General features: G+C 44.1%; 1 protein-coding gene across 1 annotated transcript in view; it reads right to left on the minus strand.

Annotated features, from left to right (window-relative positions):
- Positions 1-12,381: 12,381 nt before the first annotated feature.
- The window catches only part of NEDD9 (neural precursor cell expressed, developmentally down-regulated 9), a 37,121-nt gene continuing 31,727 nt past the window's right edge, over positions 12,382-17,775 (minus strand). The window contains exons 5-7 of the mRNA XM_057370441.1: positions 16,224-17,447; positions 15,766-15,855; positions 12,382-14,942 (exon numbers count right to left, since the gene is read on the minus strand). Coding sequence (XP_057226424.1) covers positions 14,442-14,942; positions 15,766-15,855; positions 16,224-17,447 — 1,815 coding nt within the window. The 3' untranslated portion in view covers positions 12,382-14,441. The remainder of the gene's footprint in view (positions 14,943-15,765; positions 15,856-16,223; positions 17,448-17,775) is intronic.

Below are 17,775 nucleotides of genomic sequence, written 5' to 3' on the forward strand. Positions count from 1 at the left end.
GATCCAATAGATTCCTCTTTGTCCGTGGGGAGTACTCATAGGGGTCTTTTCAGAGAGTCTCTTTATAGTCTTTTTGAAAGCGAGCGGCAGCTAGCCAAGAGTGCCGAAGYGGGGTARACTGGCCAAGAGRTGGGGAAAGAATGYGCATTGTTTTGTAAGGTGTACAGTACAAWGCAWACAGTTCTYCTGCACTTTYGCAGCAAGAACAGTGCAGCCATCCRTAGCTKACACCTTGTTCTCAGCAGCCTGSGCACTGGCACTTGGCAGACATTCCACCTCGATCGGGCCYGGACTTCTTTCAGCAAAAGCCCCCCTTCCCCCYTTGGGGTTTTTGGGTGTTCAGTCTCTGTCCATCTCAATGATCGTGAGGCAGATGAGGSACTTCCWYACCATCTCTTACAGAGCACCTGGGTCTTTTCACCACAAAAAGTTGTATTTGTATGTGGTGGTGTGTGTTGGAGCCAATGTAAGTGAGAACAATCAGTGATGGGCAACTGGTGTCAGGTGCTTGTGAAACACATGCTTGCTTTTCTGCTTTGGTGCAGATCCCAAGGAACCACTTCGTGATCTGTTCCAGTGGGATGAATAAACGTGCCATTGTACAAATTTGCTCCAAGTTCCACCAAAAGCTTTTTAACTGATACCCCGCATTCCCTATGGGCGCTTGTTGCTGTCAGGGTCTGTTGTGCTTCTATGTAGTTAAAATACACAATCCTTGTAAAATACAAACAGTGTTACATCTTGCTTGGGTTATACTTACATGAACACCTTTTATCTGTGATCAGACTAGAAGTTGACAATGTGAATATGCTGGGTTTTATGTTAAACCTTTAAGACATTCTGTATTCCTCATGTCGACCGGAAGCTCTTATGTTTTTATCATCTGTGTTACCCCTGTGGGTGTTTGTAATCACAGTGTTTTCTCTGAGAGCTGGATGGAAGGGAGACTTTCTGGCACTGCTTCACAGAGCCTGGGAGAAGGCTCTCATCTGCCCTACGTCTATTGTTGGCATGAAGCAGTGTTGGACTTTTCTCCAGGCAAAGGAATGGCAAGGTGGACCTGTGTGTGAACAACACAACATTATGGAGTCAACAGAGGAACCAATCATAGCTGATGTCTGAGGGTGYAGTCACATTTGGAGAAGGCAGCGCTGTATAAATCCGAGAGAGAAGTTTCTTAGAGACTGGAGACCTCTTACCAGTAGAAATCAAACCAAGACTAATGTCCTTATTTCTACAAAGGGGAACACTAAGATCAAGTCCATCTTGGGCTTTATTTTCCTTTGTTTCTATTCACAGGCCTTTTCAGTTTTCACAGTGGGAAATTAATAACACAAATGTTTCTTTAACTTTGGTAGCTGAGAGACTCTAATATGGAGGGAAGGATGGGATGGGGCCATAATGTGTCCACTGTGAGGTCATTTTCCAAGTATTGTACACATACTATTGGTGGTGTACCTGCCTCTGCTGGCATGTTTTTTGTGCACTGCCACCAGGACTCATCCTGAATACTGGCAGTGTACTTGAGCTGAGAAGGGTAAAAGGAAGATGTGGGAGCTGTGGCCTAAGAGGTATTTGCCTGTGACTCCTCTCCCTGGGTCTGGGTTTGCTGTACAATTCAGGCAACTCCATTCCTTCCACACTATTAAAAATATCTAGCCTTCTCTGCAGGTAACAGCAAAGTTTTAAAATGAGAAGTTTCATGTAATCTGTGTCTTYCTCAGAACACTGCAAAGGAGAATACCTTGCCCTATGTCATACCAATTTCTTCTCTGCACTAGAGTATTGTAACATCTTGTATGGAGTGGTGAAAGCCTCCTACCAACGAATTCGTTTGTTCACAAGTAACACAGGTGGTGGCTCACATCAAGTTTTCTACTGCTGTGTGCTAAGTTGAACCACTTGGGCTGTGTCAACACTGAATTTTTGTTAAAGCCAGTCTCGAATTCCTAGCACAGTGTCCTGCTCCTTCTTATTTAAGAACTTAATCAGGAGCCTTCTTTCTTGGAACTTCTTGTTTATTTTGAGTTAATTGCAGTTCCTGTGACAAAACAGTCCTTTGATGCCAGATGATCAGCTGGTTAGCCTTTTCTGGGTTTAAAAATGTTAAGCAATTTCCTTGCCATGGTGAAATGCATCAAAATCTGTCTCTTGTTAGACTTGTTAGAAACACCACTTGTTTCTCTTGTTAGAAACACCACTTGTTTCTAACACGAGTGGAAGTAGTGAGAGCTGCTGCTCTCAGGTTCTGGATAGACCCTGCTTTGGGAACATCCTCAGAAGAGGTAGAAGATGCTGCCTGGTGACATGGTTGGTTGTAAAGGTGGAGAATCCACAGCTTCTCTGAYCAAAATCACAAGGTTCATTTAACAACTGTTGCACCAAAGTACTAGCAATGACACTTATTGCAGCCTTAGTTTTTGTTTTCCAAAGGATTCTGTTGAGGTTACTGATTCTACTGAGGGTAGCCTTGATTTTGCTTTTCCCTGTCCCTGCTACCAGGGTGTCCTTGTATCTCTCCTGAGCCCTGGAGTGATGGCATGAATAGGGGGAAATGCTTATCCTTGAACCAGCTGTTGTGCAGATCCAGTCTGAATTACTAAATAAAGAAATAGTAAAATCTTGGAGGTTTCTAGTATCCAGGTTGGGTGGGTAGGGTGTGTTGGGACTGACTGTCAACACTAGATGGCACGGGCCGCCAGGCTTTGGGGACAGGCTCTGCTGGCTGGAGCGACTCTCCTGAGCTCTTTTGTCGATGCTSCCGTTTTTGGTGKKTTTTTTTTGTTGTTGTGTGGTTTGGTTTTGTGGTTTTTTKTTGTTGTTGTTGTTGTTTGTTTGTTTTTTGKTTTTGTTTTTGTTTTGTTTTTTTAAATAGTAATTCTGCTGTTATTTATTGGGCTTGGGAAGTACAGGGGAAACCCCTTGTAGGACTTGAGCCTGGTTCTTGTTTGGCTGTGTGCTGTGTGCCATAAAAGCTGTGGGAATGTATGGTGCCTCGTGTCTAGGGGCACTCGTGCATTGCTTTATTTTGTAAAGGAAAGTGACCTCAAAACTAGCTGCTTCAAGAAGGGATATCTCAAAAATGCCAAGAGGGGTCTGATTTTCTTAACTCTCACCATGCTTAAGGAAAAAAAAAAAAAAACCTACAAAACACACCACAGCAGCACTTCTTAGGGTTACAAACTTACTGTACYAGTGTCTACAGCAGCTTAAGAAAAGAGTTGGTTTGGTGGGATTTTTTCCCAGTCTGATGGCAAGGGCAARCTGCCTGCTCTCCAGGTTTCTTCAAAACCAGTTCTTGTCGGTGCATCCTCATGCTTCTCTCAGTTTCACTGCAGAGATGTGAGGTGAAATTCCATCCTATCAAAGCTGATCTAAATCCTACTAGTTAGTGAGCAGGTAAAACAAGGGCTCATGATCAGCTTAGTTTAAAACYATCTCCCGAAGTCTAATATTAGTATTAGTCTGATAGTAGTCTACTATTAATATGAAATATAATATTAATACCATAACATTAATATAGAACTTGGGGACAGAGAGTCTGTGTAACATTTTCCTAGCATTAAAGGACCAAAATCCTTGAGAAAAGCTAGGGGATAGAGATTTAGTGGGAGTTTTATTGAGTTACACTGCTGATGACTGTGTATTCAGGCTGGGGGAGGTAGGAGCCTTTTGTTGTACAGGGCTTTGGAGAAACCTGTTTTCTCCTTATTGACTCATTTATTACTCAAGACTTACAGTGAGTTCCCACTTGCAAATCTAGCATTTACACTTAGAGGTTTGCTGTCATGAAAAACAAACAATTTTTTTTTTTCAGTCCATGCAGCTGCCAGGGAAATTCAGACTTATTCCAGCTGTGCAGGTGTGTGCCTGAGGAGTCTTCATCTGCTGTTGGGGTCTGGAGGGYTGCTGCTCTTGTGTTAGTGATCTCAAGTGCTTGCAAGACGGTCGAAGTCAAAATTGAGATAAAATGCTGGGATTAAAAAATGGGCTGTCTGTAACACCCAAGCAGGGCTGAGGCTGTCACAGACTCTTACACCACTCCTCTGCCTGCCAGCAGGCAGCTCCATGGGGAGCACAAACGCCACTGGAAAGGAGGTGCTCACCAATGCACTGGACTGCTGCAGCTGTGGCTGCCCACGCATCCTGCAGGAGTCTGGACAGGAGGAAGAAGCCTCTGCCCGGTGGCCATCAGGAGGAACAGCTGAAGCCAACCTTTTGTATGTGTGGTGTTTATGTGCTAAAAAAGAAGGGCTTCTATTTTTCTCTTATACAGACTCCAACCCGAGGCTGACTAACCACTAAATACTTTAGTCACACTGTATTTTCTCCCTTCTCGAAGACTGTTGCTCTCAGTTCATGTTAAGTGAGATGTGCTCATCATCAACACTTTGGCCAGGATTGGAGGGTGTTTCAAAAGTACTTGTGATGAACAGCAGGGTGAGCCTGTCCTAGGGAAGGAAAAAAAGTGTGCTAGGATGAGGGGAGTGTGGGGCTGGTGGGGCTCAGTGCATGCTTCCTACTCTGGGAGGAAAACACAACAAAGGACTCTGTTTCAAGGTACAGGTATATGACAGCAGCAGGGTCTTTTCTAGGATCACTAAGCACTTCAGTGGTGGCTGCAGCAACAGTTTTCTTGGGATGTCCCCCACAGTAGGTAATGAAAACCAGCAATCTGCTGTGACAGGATGTAACAAAGATAAGGTTCTGAACCTGCTGATAATGACTAATGGATACTTCCATGGGCAAATCCCAAGTTCATAGGATAATGAGAAGTTTAGGCAGGGCTGTGTTTCCTAACATCCAGTGTTAGGATGTTAGGATGCAGTGACTGTGAGCAGTAGGGAGAGTTGGCTCACGAATGTGCACTGACTCACCTGCCCCATCAGAAATAGAATATAGGATGATGTGTGTGCCATGGCCTGACCCGCCTGGGAAGTTCTTACCTTCTTAAATGTTGGCAGGCTGATAGCTAGAAATGCTCAGAGAACAAAGGCAATGGAACACATGCACATGCCCTCAACTAAAAAAGTCTCTGAAATTCAGAATGAAGAAAACCCTTCCTTTGTTTCACAAATAGCAGTCATGTTTACTGCTATGAGCAGTCAGTAAGCAACCAGCATTCAGTGCAGCACATGGCTGAGAAGATGGCAGCCTTTCCTGCCTGGGATGTCCTGCACACTGAACAGGACCAGCAGAGATCAAAGGTGGGCTCTGTCTTTGGCCTYGGAGGTGAAATCAGCTATAGGAGAGTGGGACAGTCTGACACCTGCAGTGTAAGGAAGCTGTGAAGAGCTAATTAGTTCCTGCTTGTACAAAAGGTATTATTCGTTTTTTATCTAAAGTGCTAGGGCTAGAGAGAAATTGGGCCTGGTGGACTCGTTGCTGTGTTCATGGAGCAAGCTTTAAAAATAGATATCAGCTAGTGATGGAGCCACAGCTGTGGCTTTTCTGTGTGTAAATCTTGTGCTTTCATTGTTGTGTCTGTGGAAAAGCAGAATTGCTGAGGAACAGAGCCTCCTTAAATGGTTTCCTAGCTGCTTGTCGTACAATATCCTCCTGGASAGCCATGGATGCATTCATGTAGGAAACATTGAATTTCACTGTTCTACTTGATTGATTTTTTAACAGGATGAGAAACTGAGCAATGATCACAGGGCATGGAGATTTTATGCTGTGTTGCCTTGCCTGGAAGTAGAGGTTGACATTTTCTGCTGAAGTTATTACTTGTGAATAACTTATGTGGATCAGATGAGTTGCTCCAAAGATGTTGGTTTGCTGTGGGAGAGATGCTACAGGCTCCTGTGTCTCCCTATTATRGGAATTCTAGCAGAAAAAGTTAACTGTAGCAGAGCCCCTCTGATAAGTAGCTGATAAGCTGTAACAGCTCCATATGGAATACATGAAAAATGGGATTTCCCCCTGCGTGCTAGAACAGCCTGAGGCAGAATCACTTGGTGGAAAACTGGCCAGAAGCAGGAGTCTGGATTGTATGGTAGTGCTTATATCCTGCACTGACCTCCAAGTGGATGTTTTTGTTTCCTCCTGTAATGTCCTGTTGGTTGGTGAGACAGAAGTAGCTGAGGAGTATCTTACACTTCTCTGTCTGSTTAACAGCTAATGAGCACAAAGCCTAAATTCCTGACTCTTTATTCCTGTGCTGCCAGCTGCCACTGCAGGTCAGTTCATAGGCAGTTCCTTGCTGATACAAGGCTTTCCTTGTGTCATTAGACACAGCATCGAGAATAAGCTCTTTAAAATTATTTTTCCTCAAATATTGAGAAGAGAAGAAAATGTGAAAACTCCTTCAGTTGGATGTACATATTCACCATGTAAGGTACTTACTGTTTGCAGTTGTGTCATCCTCATTCCCATATGAGGAAAAAAACAGACAGAAATGGAATGAGGCATATGTGCTGGCAGTGGAGAAGCAGTCAGAGTAAATGAAAAAGATCTTCACATTTYCAACTAGAAGAAGAAAGCAGATTCATTTTGTCAGAAAGTAATATTGAAACCAAGACTTCAAAACTAAGAGTTTTATGACTCTCCTTTAGCCTCTCTTGCTGATTCAGTCCTTCCTGTGTCAAAGGCCACTTAATTTGGCATCTGGTGCGCGCTCTCCCTGGAAATGAGTGTCTGAAACTGCATGTCACACTTTTCCAGCAAGGCAGRTATATGCAGGATAACTTATGGAGGGGACATAAACCTCACCTATCAATCACCTCTGTGACCTTCAGGAAATCTGCCTTATTTTYCTCTGCTCCTGTGTTTCTCTGCTCCAGGACAGGGTAGAGCAGCCTAACCTAGGAATGCCTTCAGGCTGGGAGCTCCTAAGCAAGGAGCTCTGTAACCATCTGGACTTTGTACCACTACAAGTGCAGAGCTATCAAGAGAACTGTTTCAGGAGTGGAGGCACAGAGATGTGGTTACCTGCAGCATTTTCTACCCTCAGGCATGGAGCACGYTTTAGTTGATGGGACTTTAGAGCAAAGGCTGACTGCAAAGCCAGGAGGCTGTCTGAGGGCAGGGGGAGGTGGCAGGAATGGGGATACTCAGCTTGGCTGTGGGCTGTGACATTTGCTGGTTCAGGCTCCAGGCTCCCTGACTTGCTGAGCCCTTGGGATCAGTGCTTTGGTGGTACCAATTCCAGCTTCAGGCTTTGCAGGCCAGTGGGAGTCCATGAGTTTCTCCAGTGCTGTAGTGTTCAGGTTGTGACTTGAGCTGTGCTTGTGGCCCCACCAAGTTTCAAGAGGCAAGTCTCCAGGTGCTACTCATCATCCTCAAAATTTAGGGATGTATGATGTGGTCATTTGCACCTGAGCTGCTTGTCTTGGCTGCCCTTGAAGACCTAAGAAGATGTAATCTTTGGAGCCTAGAGAGGATTTATCTCAGCCTAAAGTAGATTTAATCATATAGATTGGATTCTAGTCAGTTTAAAGGGGGCTCTGATGATATTTCATGTGCAAATGTCTTCAGGTAGGCAGGATGAATTACATCTGAGTTGTCTCACACTGAGAGCAGATACAGACTAATCCAAATTGAGGCATTGTTGAACGTTACCACCCACATGGAGAGGAAAGGAAGGAGTGAGGAAGAAGCTTTCTCATTTGTCTRTCTTGGTGTCTTCAGCAGCTCTACTCCTTGGATGGAGCCAGGTGCTCTGTGTACTGCCTGCATTTGAGGGACCTGTGGATTTCCACTTAAATTTGCAAAGTCARCTCTACCCGCTGCTGTTTCACGGTGGAATGAAAGTGTCCTGTGCAGTGCATCCCTGCTTTAGCAATGTCCATTTGGTCATTTTAGCAATTCCTTTGGAAATTATACATGTTTTCAGCMGGAGTTTTGTGCTTATTCTTTTAGCACATCTGCAAGTGGACAAGTGAAAGCTGTGTCTGGAACAGTGAAGCCTGAAAAGTAACTGCAGGTCAGGCGCTGCAGAATGCATATGCTCATTCATCAAAAATTAATTTCTCTCTGAAATGCTTMATGAAGAAAAGTCAGGTAAGTTAACTTCTCCCCTTCTGGAATGCAAGTTAATTACAGGTACCTGTTTCCAGCTCAAGTCACCTCCTGAGATAAAAGGCTTTTGGGTGGGCTGCTCCTAACATCCTTCATACAAAGCATAGGATGAAAAAACACTAAGAATCTATTTTTTTATGTTCATGGCCACTCACCCTTGTGGCTTTTGCTCTTTGAGCTTGACTGGGAATAAAGGCACAGCAAAATGCCCTGGGGTTCTCTAACTGCACAAAAAGTTTTAAGATTTACTTTGATTCCTTTCTGTAAGAAAATTTAAAACCCAAACCAGCTTTTTCCTTTTTGTTTTCTTGTCCTCTGCTCTCCTCCTCCAGATTTTTCTGCTTGTCCTTCACTGTAACCTTCACTTAATCACTTAAGCGTGYCTTCATATAAATAGCAGATGCTTTTGGGACATTGTTATTGTGCTTTCCTGATTGGCAATGGTTTGGGCAGCCCTGGCTGCAGTGTTGAGCAAGATAAATCTGGCTGAGTAGGAAGCTGTGAAGGGCCTCTTGATTTCCTGCAGCTTTGCATCAAGGAAAGAGCCCTCATCACTTTTTCTGTAATTAAAGGAAATTACACGGAATGAGAAAAAAAAAATCCTCCTGATCTTAGGGGACAGATCCCCTGACCCAGCAGCAGGATTTTTACATCCCTCCCTTGGCTGACAGAAGACGATACTCCGTGGGCACGAGCCTGCACGGAACCAGGGAATTGTGGTGTTTGCCTGGCCTTATGGAATGTGTAACTCTCTGGGAGCCTGCTGTGGGCTGGGGCAGCGGCTGCTGTTCCTGCTGCAGAGCCAAGGCAGCGTGGAGCACATGAGCTGAGCTTCACGGATCTCCTGGAGACCTGAGACTTTGTGCTCCCCACTCCTGGTTTGACCACAGTCAGCCCGGTGTGTCGAATTGCTGCATGTACAGAAAAATATATCCTTGCGCTGGTATTTAGCAGAGAAAGAGAAACCCCTGTCAGGGCAGTGCTGTGGATGCTGAGCCCATTGCAGCCACAGCAGTGATCTTTGGGCACCGGTTTCCCAGGCACGGGGCTGTGCTCTCAGCAGGGACTCAGAGCTACCATGSAGATGGAGAGGTCAACAGCAACAAGGTGAACTCCTGTGAGGAGCATTCACTCGGTGGACTTTGCCTGTGGGGGCCTAGGGCCAGAAGTTAAACCCACAGAGGTGCAGAAAGAAGAGAGCAAACTGCAGCTCACCTGTGGGTTGAGCCAAGCCCGATGTCTGTAGAAAAGACTTCACAGAATTGAAGCACAAACYGCTATGGATAGGTTACTATTGCAAAATAAATCCCAGGAGAGATGGGAAAGTGATCTTGTGCTCAGCACTTCCTCTCTGAGCATTTCAGCTTCTCCTGCTCTGCAATGAACAGCATCTGAGAACAAAGACTGTGTTTCTGCAGGGACATGGATTTATCAGGGGGCACAGAGGGCTTTTGCCTGCTTGCTGCTTGCCATGGGATGGGCAGCTACTGATTTCCTGCTGCCCTGCGAGCTGAAGAGGAGGCCTCTACAGCAGCACCGTGCATGTCCAGACTGTGTCCTGAAATTTTGACCTCAAACTATGCTTGTTGGTCCTTTGCTCTGGGAAGGCCCCCTAAAGCGGTTCTTGACAGTGACCTCAAAGGTGATGGAATGGAACAGCACCCTGAYCTGAGTGCAGCAGCATCCCCGAGGCTCAAAGCAATGCCCTGAGGAGGTGTCTTTTCCAAGGTCAGGCAGCTGACTGGCAATTTCATGCCCTGCATAACTCACAGTCACTGAGGGGTAAATATTGGGGTTTTAAATGGAGAATGATATACTTGTGTTTCCTAAATGATCCCAACAGCCGGCAACATGTCCAGCATGGTCAGGCCTTGCTCGTCACATGAACTCCACTCCAAATTTAGCTCTAATTTAATAAAAGCAAAATTGCCTCTGGGCAGTACATCAGAGGAAAAATGAAGTGGTACAAGTTACTGAGAGTCTGTGTAAACCTTCATGCAACCTCCCAGGAAGTCAAAGATCATTTCTRCTCTCTCTGAATTTAGAATGTTTATAATAGGGCTAGATTAGATATTTTTCCTGCTGCCATTCCTTTTATGCAGGTACTCTCCAGCCTGGGATTCAACACCCTCTTCAAGCCAGAAGAACTGGGAATGACTTGGCAGCACTACATAACAACTGTAGTTTGACTGTGAAGTTGAAAAGCCACGCAGCTGCATCCCGGCTCTTAGAGAAAGCTGCTGTTGTAGGTGGAATTTGGGTGCAAATAACAAAATAAATTATTTTTAAAAATACCCCAAATCTACATTATCTAGACAGACCATCTCTGAGATGAGACAACCTTCTAGCAGAAAAAGGGCTCCATTGATTTAAGAAAGATATGCACATGTAGCTTTTGAAACTGCCAGTCTAACAGGTTRAGATGAAATGAACAGGCCTATTTTGGAGTAAGAAGGAACGCTCTGTGTCATCTTCTGAGACTGGCATGACTCTGACTTTGCCCTGGAAATGTTTCTGTCTAAATGCTGACTAAAGTTGTGGAGAGAAGAAAYGGCAAGGGAAGGTTAAGAAATCCCATGAGCTTCTAAAGCCTTTAGGATGAGATTGAGGCATGTTGAGGTAGAGCAAGCAGCCTTGAAGTGGGGGTTCAATAAGAAAAAGTTGGATTTAGAGCTGAAAAGCTACAGATGCTTGGCTTGTAGGCAGAGGGAAGGTTTCACTGGTGTGACAACACTGCTGAAAAGCTGGTGAAAGGAATGGGAGGGATGCTTCTGAAATGCAGCCCAGATGTTCCTGTCAGAAAGTGCCAAAATCTCCAGGGTTTAGAAATTACGGGGGATGTGAAGAGGCTGGGGTGTAATCTGGCATCAGTTGATGGTGTGGGAAGTGGGTGTCCTTCACCCATGCTGCCTGTACTGGAACAGCAGGCAGTGGCTCTGCCGAGGCTGCAGCAAGGCATGGCTGTGGAAAAGGCAGGAGCTGCACAACCCTGGTTTGCAAGAAATGGCAGAGTCAGCAGCAGGGGGTCATGCACTATGAGTTATGTCCTATGTCATACCATGGTGAATTGGTGACTTCTCTGAAACCCGCCCATTTCAAGGATGGCTTTTGCCTCTTTTCTTTCTCCTTTGCTCATCATCCTGGAAGAGAAAGGAAGCATTTTTCTAATTAACATGTAATTKTAATTACTTAATGTATGGAATAAAGAGCCATGTACATTCTGTGTTTGGCACTAGCGTGAGGCAGACGTTTTTCTCACACTGGACATGGGACAATCATTTCACTCTGGCCATCAACTTGGTTGCCAAGCAACATCAGTTGCTTGACAACTGTATGGGGACATTGTAGCTCAGGGAAGGAGCRAAGAGGCTCTGGTTTCTATTCTGAGCTRTTTTGTTTGTCCAGCCCCTTTTTAGTTGACCTTTTCCAATTTAGCAGGGGAACAAAATGGAGCACTCTGTGGAACCAGCCCTGCATCCCTAGCTGTCCCCTTGCAAGGACATRGAACCAAACCAGGAATTTTACTTTCAAGGCTTTCACTGTTCTTGTGCTTCCTGAAAGAAACATCTTTCCTTGGCAGCTGAAAACTGGTGTAAACACAGCGTCAGTCCCAGGCTTTCTCTCTCCTCCTTGCATCCATAGGTGTTTGACAACAGGTAGGGCAGTCCCTTGGCAACAGTGAAATGTGAAAGTAACTTTTAGGAAAGATTTCCTCATCCTTAAAGCCACAGGGTTGTTTCACGTGGAACTCATACCCACTTAACACTCAATCTGGCATGCAGAGGGGGTGCTCTTACCACTGGGCTGGGGGGAAAGGTGCATATACTGAGCAACTTTGCTCAGTTTTTCTCAACTTTTCGAGTTCCTGTGTGGATCCTGGCTTCACCAGTAAGTGCTGGAGACCAGGAGCAGACCAGAATGGGTGGAAAGCACATCTGTGACCCCACCTTACTGTGGGATCATGTTGARGAACTGCCTCACTCATCCGAAGAGCAGTGTCAGTGCTAGGATGAGGTCTGGGATGSAACTTATGCACCAGGGATACACAGGAGGAATGGGGCAGGACTATGGCTCAGTAGGATCTGATGGTTGTATTTTGGACTTTAGATAACTTCAGTAGCAGAGTTGGAGAAATGCTTCACCTCCTGCTTCTGGGCAGGCAGGGAAACTGTCCRTCCTTAAACCCTCAAGTTCTCATTTCACACTGTAAGCACTGACCAGTGAAAAGATGGAAAGTGAATTCCTCATTTTAGAATGGCTTCGATAGTATTAGCAAGCAGCAATATTTCTTTTTAATAAGCTTAAAGGACTCTAAAAACAAACAAACAAAAAAAAAAAGAGATCAACTTGCCTTTTTTATATAAAAAAGCTAGTAATTTTAATAATTTCAAAATTACTCTCTACAAGATAAAAAACTGTAATACAAGGTTGCAATAAAGGTTCTCCTTTGGAAAGTACAAGCTATCAACATACCCACTACACTTGGAAACACATTTTCACTTTCTAAGAATATAYACTGAAAAAAAATGGACAAGGAAATCCAAAAGAATCACAAGCAATAGTACAAAATGGGTTCACATGGATTCATTTTTGGCAACTGGCTGTGGTTTATAAAATCGTATCTGCCCGTTCCTGAGCAGCTGGAGCCCATCCTGAGCCAGCTGGGATTGTGCTGGCTTCCACTACCCTTCCAGGAACATTCAGCACTCTGGAACATTATGGTAGCAAGGAGAAGTCTTCGCTCTAAGACAATACATTAAGGATGAAGGATTTCATACACTGCTGGAATGGTTCTGTTACCTAAGACAACAAACCCTATTTCAATMAGGCACATGCTGGGCTACAAAATGGGAAAGCCAGGAGTCAGACAGAAATGCCTGTTTTCCAGGTGCTACACAACCATGTAGTTACCAGTGCTGAACACATKAATGTGGGACCACCTTACATTACATAAGAACAGTAGTGTTTCTGCTTTAAAAATTCCAGAATGACCTGGAATTCACCTGAGCTACTGCTCACTTTGAAGCATGGCTTTTAGGTTGGGGACCACAGACAAAAGGTGTTCTGTGACTTATTTTTAGGGGATTCAGAGAAGGCAAGGATGACAAATAAGCTGATATGTGTTTTGGAGCAACCAGCATACATGAAATTTCTAAAGGAGCCTAACACTCTGCTAACAATTTTTAAGGGTCTACATTGAAAATTACTAGGTGGGACTGGGTGTACTTACTGAGGGAATGGCCCCATTAAAACAAGATACCATTTTTGGCAACCGTGTAGTGCAGAAAGGACCAGCACCCATTCAACAGAGTTCCGAAAGAAAAAGCCCAGTAGTTGAATGGAAGTCAGAATTGCAACAGATGCAATTAATTCCCAATAATATGTCTAATTAAGTGCTATTTCTTCATTAAATTGTATATACATTATAGAGATGTTTAAATACCTGTTATTTTGAATTAAGCTCTTTTTTTTCCTTATCAAATACAATTTATGTGTTAATCCTTCTGAAAGGGATTGSTACTTTGAAACATTGTTCATCCACAGCCTCAAAGACGAGCTCAATGGATCCTGAGATGCCCTCAGGATAACTCTGAGTCCATAAACAGTAAGGCTTTCAAGCCTGACTGTTAAATTAAATTGCCGATGCAAAAACATACAAAGTAAACATGTACGAAATTACATTGCTGGGAATCCATCCACATTTTGAAATCCCATGTTGCAGTTGTTAAAAAAAGCAACATYTGAGTGCCAAAAGATATTAAATATATACAATTCTGCCTTCCTCCTTGGAAGGTCCTGTTTATTACATGGCCTAAAAATGCTTTTCTCCCAAATACTGTATGCCTTGCTTGGTGTGTTGCACATTGCAGCTGTGCATCTATGTAGGTCAGAATGACCGAATGTTTTACACAACAAAGTAACATCAAGAGGAGTTAAAACTTCACAGAATTAACCTATAGAAAGTAATTTCTAAGAAGGGAATGGAGTTCTATGAGAACCATTACACTTGCTTCATGGATTGCTACAAGTAGGTTTCACAATCAAGCCCATGCACCAGCATCAAGATGGAATGAAACAAAAAGAGTGCAGCATCCAGTTAACAAATATGCTGAGGAAACAGGCTGTATATACAAAAAATATGCACTGTTTACCTGACATGTAATTTTTAAGGTGCTTAATTGATGTTTTAGGGAACGTAGCAACATATACATATATGCTGTGTATACAAATCTAAATGTGTATAAGAAAAATAATACATAACCAGACAATATTACCAGATCCCTGATTTAGACTCTCTAATGCATAAGAATTTATTCAAAATATTTAATAAAAAATATCTAAAAAGRTAACATTTACATAAAAATAGCTCCAGTTTGTCTGCTCTTCTGCTTTGCTGCTCACGGATTGGATTCTACAGGGTTTCATAAGGAGGCCATTTGGACCAGTGAGAGTTTGAACAACTGTGCGTGATGAGAGAGCTCTGTCACTCGGTCCACCATCTTCTGCAGGGCTGCTGTGCTGGGGTAACTCAGGGCAGCTGCCTTGGTGGCCAGAACAACGCTCTTCAGCAGTTCACACAGCTGGTTGCTGGAGTTCATCACTTTGTTGCACATGTCCTGAGTTGTCATTTGCCTYGCGAGCGTGTCCCCAATGAACACAAGTTTGTGAGCACTCAAAATGATGAATTTGCTGTGGGCCACGAAGATCCGGGGGGGCTGAGAAGARTTGACAGAACTGAAAAAGGCATCAATGGCGTTCAGGAGGGAGTTGAAATGAGTCTCACACTGGTCAGAGTAGAACAGAAGCAGGCGGCTGTCGTGGGAGCTGGCAGGGGTCTGGAGAGCTTGCGGAGGCTTCCACTTGGAGATGTCGTTCTCTACGGGCTTTGTGATCTCTTGCTCCAGACGTTGGAACTGATTGATCTGAGAGGAAAAACAAAAGCTCTCTTCAGYGAGTGTTCTTGCAAGATGTTCTATTACAATCTCCCTGGGTATCCTACATTGACCTTACGCTAAGTAAAAAGTAACAGTATGTTTCCCAGGATCAAGCGCTTTGATTACCATAAATCCAAACACACAGAGTTCAGAAGGGAAAAACATCTAAAATACTTCATTTGCATTAAAAAAACCCCAACAACTTAAACTCCTGAATTTACAGGCTGTTGCTCATTTGGAGTATTCTGAAACCATAAGTGAGAGAGATGGATCCAAGTGGCAATGACACCTACACAATCTTTAAAAAGCTGTCATCTCTGTGGGATTTTGAGATGAAAACCCTTTAACTCTCACCTCCTCATTGCTTGTAAAATTTTCTGCCATACRGTATCGCAACATATTGAAGCATTAATACGAAGGAAAAGTGACAGCCTTTGATTTTATGTGCTACTTTTTTTAGCACTAAAAGTATTGTTCAGGACAGTATTTAAGCTGATGGTATTGATGTTCACTGAGCAGATGTGGAGGTGGCACATCTATGCAGTATGGTCCACTGATGAACGCCCTGGATGGTGGGTCAGGGAAGCCAGGTTCTCAAGCTGGCTTTGTGACTGACCTGCTGTGAGACATCACAGAAGCTTGCTTTTCCTCCGTGGTAAACTGTTAAGAGCTTTTAAACTCTTTGTTCTTTATTATCTGTATCCTTTGCACACTGCTAAGGGAAGGGCCCCTCCCGCTCTGTTGGACCAGTACTCCTCATGTGCAAGGAGCGCTGCATTTCAGGGCAATTATAGCACCCGGGAGAACATACCTGATGATGCTCTAGCTCCATTTTGCTCTGCTTGATGATATTTTCTTTCTCCAGAAGCTCCTTCTGTTGCCTTTCAAACTCTTCTTTCCCCTGTTTTGCACGAGACACTGTGTTAAATCTTTCCCCTGTTTTGCACGAGACACTGTGTTAAATCAAAACTGCTCCTGAGCTCAATGACAACTCACAGGCCAAGAAAGAGGCAGCATTGTGTTGGCTCTTTCACTAGCAGCACACCACCAAGAGCACAGGAAATTAAAGGACAGTGCGGCAGAGCAAAAGCCTATAACTGTTATATATGCAACAGTCCTATTTGAGAGGAAGTAATCACCCTGGTGGAATGACTCTTGAATATGCATTGGTGTGACAATAGAGTGCTGCTTTCTTGCAAGCAGCTTCTACAAAAACCACGGACAATAACAACACGGCCCTGTGCAGAACAAGGTGTTGGGTTTACTTACCTGCAGGTGAACATAATCATAGTCATCCATCCAGCTCTTCTCTGAGCCTTCACTGGTGGCACTGTAAGGGTGCTGACCTTTGCTCAGGAGTGGGGGAAGGGAACTGCAGTGGTTCTGTGCTTTTTCTCCGTGATGCTGCATCTGAGGACTGTCATAGACACAGTCAGGAGAGTTCATTATATTCTCTGGTATGTTTTTGAAACGGCAGCTGCCCAGTGCCTGTTTGAAGAGCAGCTCTGCATTGACACTGATAGTAGTGGTCAGCTGCTTGGCATCGTCCGGGACWGTCCTTGCCACCATAACAAACCGATCCAGGTCATCGCACTTGTTCTGCACTCTGTTGACAGCAAGGACATTCAAAGACCAGCTGTTACTGTTCAGGTCATGCCTGGTTTGGGTAAGGATCTGGTGAGAGTCCTCCAGCCTTTGCACCTCCCTCCTCATTTTGTTGAGGAGGCTGACCTCAGACAGACAGGAAGCATTTGCTGCCGATCCTTTGGCAAACTGGAGGTACTCCAAGAGCGACTGCTCTACCTTATCCACAGCAGCATGAATTTCATTGATRTGTTTCTCCATATATCCATAAGACCGCCAGTCTGGTGTAATGAAGGCTGTGAGGTGATTGACAGCTGTCTCCACCATCTGCTGGAGGCGATAAAGCCTCTCTATAGCAGTGTCTGGATCAAGGATTAGTCTTTTGTCCTGTGCGGTTGATGTGGAAAGAGAAGAGTCTTTTGATGTTGTGGAAGATGTGGACATGTTACTCCTCGTGCTTCCTGTGCTGGAGAAAGACAACCTATTCATCCCATCAGTCACATCCTGCAAGCCTTTATTGTCTTGGAGGACTGGTGGTGGCACATCATAGACACCTTCTCTTCCTTCTGCGATGAGACTTTCACTGAGTCCTGTCTGTTGCCCTGGGAATGCAATTCCCCTCGGGGTATCATAAACATCTTTTTCAGGTGCAATTTGCTGCCCAAGAAAATGGTTTTGATGGTATACAGGGATGTCATAAACACTCTGTGTCTGTGGCATTCCACCTGGAAATAATAGRCTCTCAGGAGAAAATCTATTAAGTTCTTTTCCAGTTGCTTTGGTGATGGGAGGTGGAATATCATATACTCCTTCTGGTCTTACACTGTGGCCCACTGGAGATGAAAAWTCCTGCAAATTTTCCCTCAGGGCTGTATCATCTTGACATGCAGATGGAGGTGCAGCATAGAACTGAATCASAGAAAACAAAACATGAAACCTTTGACTAGGACAACAAAATATTTTACATCTTCCATTTGGCCTATATAATCCTGAGGACGGAAGATATCCTATTGATTTTCAAAGAGTCAGCTACTTATCCTGAGTTTGAGAGTCAGTTTTAATATCTCAATTTTTRTCATTCACTTTGATGCAAATTCTTATAAGCAGGAAAGTCCAAAAAGGCAGCATGCTGCCATGAAGAGAATGTAGGTCTAATCATCAATTTATAATTCATCACCTTAATATTGACGCAGTGCTTCACTTTACTAGTTTTAACAGCTTAAAAACGTAAGGAATT

The sequence above is a fragment of the Malurus melanocephalus genome, unplaced genomic scaffold, assembly GCF_030028575.1.
Source record: "Malurus melanocephalus ecotype Western Australia unplaced genomic scaffold, MMel_1.1 scaffold_126, whole genome shotgun sequence".
NCBI lineage: Eukaryota > Metazoa > Chordata > Aves > Passeriformes > Maluridae > Malurus > Malurus melanocephalus.